The 5,830-nt window shown below is 47.5% G+C and overlaps 1 protein-coding gene across 1 annotated transcript; it reads left to right on the plus strand.

Annotated features, from left to right (window-relative positions):
• Nucleotides 1-2,562, plus strand: MLNR (motilin receptor). The gene is made up of 2 exons (XM_015414708.1): nt 1-769; nt 2,249-2,562. Exons 1-2 carry the CDS (start codon nt 1-3, stop codon nt 2,560-2,562), a joined length of 1,083 nt encoding a protein of 360 aa, XP_015270194.1.
• Nucleotides 2,563-5,830: the final 3,268 nt, after the last annotated feature.

A 5,830-nucleotide genomic window follows, 5' to 3' on the forward strand; every position in this document is an offset into this window, starting at 1 on the left:
ATGAACTGCAGCAATACCAGCAGTCCTGCGGCATGTCAAGAACAGGAGGCAGAGAGGCTGATGTTTCCGCTGTGCAACAAGTACATCTGCCCACTGCTGCCCCTGCATATCCTGATCCCTGTGACCGTTGTGTGCCTGGCGCTGCTGGTGCTCGGCGTGGCGGGCAACGTTCTAACCGTGATGGTGATGGGCCGCTGCCGAGAGCTCCGCAATACCACCAGCCTCTACCTGGGCAGCCTGGCAGTCTCCGACCTGCTGCTGCTGTTGCTCGGGCTGCCTCTTGACTTGTATCGTCTCTGGCGTTCGCGGCCATGGGTGCTGGGCTCAGTGATGTGCAGTGTGTGGCACTGGTCGAGTGAAGTGTGTGCCTACTGCTCTGTCTTGCACTTGACGGCGCTCACGGCCGAGCGCTACCTCGCCATCTGCTTCCCGCTGCGAGCCAGAGTGTTGGTGACCCGGTGCCGTGTCAAGGTGCTGCTAGTGGTGCTCTGGGCGGTGGCGCTGCTCTCCGCGGCGCCTTTTCTCTTCCTGGTGGGTGTCCGGCAGGTTGGCAATGTCAGTTTCAGCCGTGAGTGTGGGCCCACGCTGCACGCACGCCAGTCGGGACTGCTGAGTACCATGCTCTGGATCACCACCTGCTACTTTGTGCTGCCTGTCCTCTGCCTCTGTGTCCTCTATAGCTTCATTATCTGGGAGCTTCTGTATGGCAAGAAGGCGCACCTTGGTGGAGCGTCACATCGGAGCCACCAGCAGACTGTGCGCATGCTGGGTGAGTAAGCCTGTGGCATGTGGCCATTGGGGGAGAGTAGAGAAGGTACTGCTTTGGAACAGACATGTGGAGTTAAAGTAATATTATTTCCCTCTACGTCCTGGAATAGGTAGATTTTACTTTCTCTTTGTGCAGTTTACCTGTAGGATATGTGCTTGTAGGAGTTGGGAGATGCTAAAATGCAGATATATTAATCCAGCACTTTATGCCACAGTAATGAGAGCAGGATTCAAGTCTGCACATTAGGTTCAAACCAGATGAGACTAAATGTACAAATAGTAAAGCCACATGTGCACAAGAGTGATATGATTTCTGACACAGCATACGAAAATATGAAAGAGAAGGGGGGAACATGAAACCAGTTGGAATCGTAGCAAAACGTCCAAACTTATCTAAATCAAGATTATGTCACCATTTACAAAAGTCAATATATAACAAAGATTTTAACTAATCCGCCTGCCATGTCCCACTGATGCAACTTTGGGTGCACGTGTCGTCAAGTCGCCTCTGACCCATGGTTGACCCTGTGAATTAATGACCTCCAAAATGTTCTATTGTTAACAGCCTGGCTCAGGTCTTGCAAACTTTGCTTAGTTTTATTTCTTCATTCATTCTTCAGGAGTCAGGTGCTTCCCTTCTCCTACATTATGTACATAATGTACATTATTAGGGTCAAAATACGCATCACGTGTGACACGAGCCAGGTTGCAGGTGCCTGACCTGACTGTCTTTCACACGTTCATACGGAGTCTTTAAAGGTCTTAACCTTCAAAAACCCCTCTGTAGTTCTGCACTGCTCCAGACGCAGCAAGGAGGGGACGAAGAGACTTCTGGTTTCCCTCCCATGCCATTTTCACCAGCAGAAACAGCCATGGGAAGGCCTGTTTGCCCTTTCCTTGAGCTCTTCGTGTCCTGGGATGGACGTGGCGCAAAGACCTTCTCCTGAAAGTGATTTTGCTAGTGGAATGGATTAACACAATGCAAGTCAGTATACTTAGTTTTATTTCTTCATTCATTCTTCAGGAGTCAGGTGCTTCCCTTCTCCTACACCGGAATGTACATTATTAGGGTCAAAATACGCATCACGTGTGACACGAGCCAGGTTGCAGGTGCCTGACCCGACTGTCTGTCACACGTTCATACAGAGTCTTTAAAGGTCTTAACCTTTAAAAAACCCTCTGTAGTTCTGCGCTGCTCCAGACACAGCAAGGAAGGGATGAAGAGACCTCTGGTTTCCCTCCCATGCCATTTTCACCAGCAGAAACAGCCATGGGAAGGCCTGTTTGCCCTTTCCTTGAGCTCTGCGTGTCCTGGGGTGGACGTGGCGCAAAGACCTTCTCCTGAAAGTGATTTTGCTAGTGGAATGGATTAACACAATGCAAGTCAGTATATCTCACTGGCACCACAATGGCCAGAGCCAACTCTCCTGTGACACAAATCAATCAAGTAATTTTCTTTCCTGCTTCCCCCCCTTTGCAGTTGTGCTGGTTCTGGCTTTCATAATCTGCTGGCTGCCCTTCCACGTCGGCAGGATCATATACGTCAATTCTCGGGATTTCAAGATGATGTATTTCTCCCAATATTTCAACATTTTCGCCCTGCAGCTTTTCTACTTGAGTGCTTCTATCAACCCAATCCTTTACAACCTCATCTGCAAGAGGTACAGGGCAGCCGCTTATAAGCTACTGATGACCAACAGAGCCAGAGAGAGGGCTTCTACTATTACCAGAGAAACTGTTGGCTACACGGAGACCAGCAGTAGCATCAAGAAGGGGAACGCTGCTTATTTGTGAGACTTTTTTTTCCAGGGCTTTCACTAACACTGTTTTAAGCAGGTTTGTCAGATTAAGGGCAGTTAATGTTTAGCCTTCCAGTTTTTAAAAAGAGTTGAAATGTATCAGTCTCTTATCGAGGTCTGTCACTGTGGGGCTTTATCTTCTTCTGAACAATTAATGCTTCTAATCTGTGCTGCCACATATCAGAATGTCCCTTTTGTTTCAGACGTGGGATAGGGAAAATGTCTAGATTTGTAACAACACTAATTTCAGCCACTTAAGTGTTGGCCACGATGGACTGCTCTTAATTGAGAACTGCAAGGGGAACAGACTCTGTGTTTTCAAGTGCTCCAGTACGACGAGAAAGAAGCCGGGCGGCAACACAAATATGTTCCGGAGATTACAGACTCATTCCAGAAGAGTATGGTGAAGCAGGCCATGTACTTTTCGACACTGCCCATGACCGTATAGAGTTTTTGTATCAAATGGGGAAACCTCAGTTTAAACCAATCTGTACAAGACCATCCCACTGCCAAGGAGTGCTAATAGTGCAAGGATAGCACATCCCCAGTGAAGTTACCGGCTTCCTCTGTGTCGAGATCTGACTTTCAGTAGATTCCCGCAATGAACCTGCTCTGCCGTGTATGGAACCCTGACCTAGAATCAGGTTGTCTACAAATGATTTAGTAACAGGCTCAGTGAAGTTAGTATCAAGTGGATAGCCATGCTAGTCCGTAGCAGCAGAACAAAATTCAGATCCAGTAGCACCTCGAAGACCAAGCTTTAAGGTCTTAAAGGTGCTACTGGACCCGAATGTTGCTATCCTGCAGCCTATGCTCATATCTGAGACGGCTATATGGGGACGCCAGCCTGGAGGTGGGACCTGGGGATCTGCTGGAATTACAGCTCATCTCCAGAATTCAGAGAGCATTTCCCATGGAGAAAATGGCTCGTCTGGAGGGTGGACTCTATGGAAATAGATTCCACTGAGGTCCCTGTCCTCCCCAGGTTCCACTGCAAAATCTCCAGGAGTTCCCCAGCTTGGATCTGGCAACCCTACCCCCCCCATTCCCTGCTGGTGGCCGGGGGGGGGGACCTGGCAACCCTACGTACAACTGGCCATTTCTGAAATGGCTATTCTTAGGGCAGAATACACAGGGTTGCCTAAGAGTCTCCACAGACCCCCAGACAATGATCACGGCTGGCCCTGTCGCCACATGGCCCAGAGCCAACCCAAACACCAGAGGAAAAGCAAACCATAGGACTTGCCTGTGTTCCTGGGTCCCCCAGAGTTACAAGGGATCTTGGGACTTTTACCTCCTTAGTCTTCCCCTTCCCCACCTTGGCAGCTCTGAAAGTATATATCCAGACAGATCCTGTGCATATTTAAACGGAAGTGAGCGCCACTGAGTTAGATGGAAATTACTCTTGAGTAGTTATAGCAGGATTTAGGATTACTTGGTAGAAGCAGTCCTTGGAAGAAGCATAAAATACCCTAAAAATGTGCAGTTTTGAGCCTAATCTGTAGAAAGAAAACAATATAACAATGAGGGATGAAGAAACAATGGTGGTATTTTCTGCACTAGGACATCCATAATTATCGGAGGAATACCTTTCTAGTCTAAAGGGCATTCCTCAGACAATGATACATATAGCACTTTAGTGCTTCAGAGTGTGTGTGTTTTGTTTTGTTTTAATCTAAAGAGAAAAGGCTATAATGAAAAAAACAGTTCTCTGGTATTTTTTAAAAGGTGAGAACAGGAAGAATAACATTACAATTTAATTCAGTATGGACAGAATATACCAACAGAGGCCAATAGCACCTTAGAGACCAGCACAATTTTCAGAGCTTTTGGGAGTCAATTTCAGAGCTTTTGGGAGTCCACAGTTTTCAGAGCTTTTGGGAGTCAAAGCTCATACCCCGAAAATCTTGTTGGTCTCTACAAGGTTGCTGGACTTGAATCTAGCTGCTACAATTTGTGTAACTGTAATAGAATCAATTTTTTTTCACAGTGAACTTTGGTGGGGTGTAAAGGTAAAGGTTTCCCTTGCTCGAAAGCCAGTCGAATCCGACTCTAGGGATACGGTGCTCATCTCCGTTTCCCAGCCAAAGAGCCAGCGCTGTCCAAAGACATTTCCGTGGTCATGTGGCCAGCATGACTAAATGCCAAGGCGCACGGAACACTGTTACCTTCCTACCGAAGTGGTACCTATTTATCTACTTGCAATTTCTTGCTTTCGAACTGCTAGGTTGGCAGGAGCTGGGGCCAGTGACAGGAGCTCACTCCGTCACACAACACTAGGGTCTCAAACTGCCGAACTACCGACCTTCAGGTCTGCAGTTCAGCGTCTTAACCACGTGAGCCACCGCAGCCCCCTATTGGTGGGGTGTACCTTTGGTTAATCACTGTGGTCCATTTGTGGCTCGAAATTACTTGGGAGGTTGGCCACCCTTGTTTGGCACCGGCTGGGGGACGACCAGGCCGGGGAAATTGCAGTGAAACTCGCCATGTAGAAGCCCCATTGTCGCTGTGCTTTATCAGCAGCCACATCAGCAATGGGGAAACCATACAACCATCTGTGCACAGAAATAGCTGACTCATACGGAATTATTTTTTCAAGCTGATTCTGATTTCTAGTTTTAAAATGATCAAAAAACGTTTTAGTAAGGAAGACTGGATAACACAAACAAATGAAGTAAGTAAAGATATTTCAGTGGAGATACGGTTGCCGGGTCCTCCCTGGCCCCTGGAAGGGGATGGGCGGTAGAGTTGCCAGTTCCAGGTTGGAAAACTCCTGGATATTTGGGGGTGGAGCATGGGGGGGGCAGAAACTTCAGTGGGGTGCAATGCCACAGAGTCCACCTTCCAAAGCCTCCATTTTCTTCAGGATAACTGATCTCTGTAGTCTGGAGATAAGTGGTAATTCCAGGGGATCCCCAGGTCCCACCTGGAGGCTGGCATCCCTAAGTGAAGAACTTTATGAACAGCATATGGATGGAAAATTCCATTTTCTTCTAGTCTACAGTATGATAACACCATTGTCTTCTGGTGTAGCAGGAGAGTTTTCTTCACTGGGACTGTATTCTATGTTAATGAATATTAGAGACTACTCTAAAAGAAAACCGGCAATGTCGTTAGTTGAACTATTTCAAAACACAAGATGAAGTAAATACTGTGAAAACTGCATCTACTCCAATGGGGGATCTTCCACACTGAGGGGGAATAAATGGACATGAAAAATCCCGGGTGGGTGGGGAAGCAAAGCAACACTTTTTCGTTTACCC

This window comes from Gekko japonicus, unplaced genomic scaffold, assembly GCF_001447785.1.
Source record: "Gekko japonicus isolate JY-2015 unplaced genomic scaffold, Gekko_japonicus_V1.1 scaffold1311, whole genome shotgun sequence".
NCBI lineage: Eukaryota > Metazoa > Chordata > Lepidosauria > Squamata > Gekkonidae > Gekko > Gekko japonicus.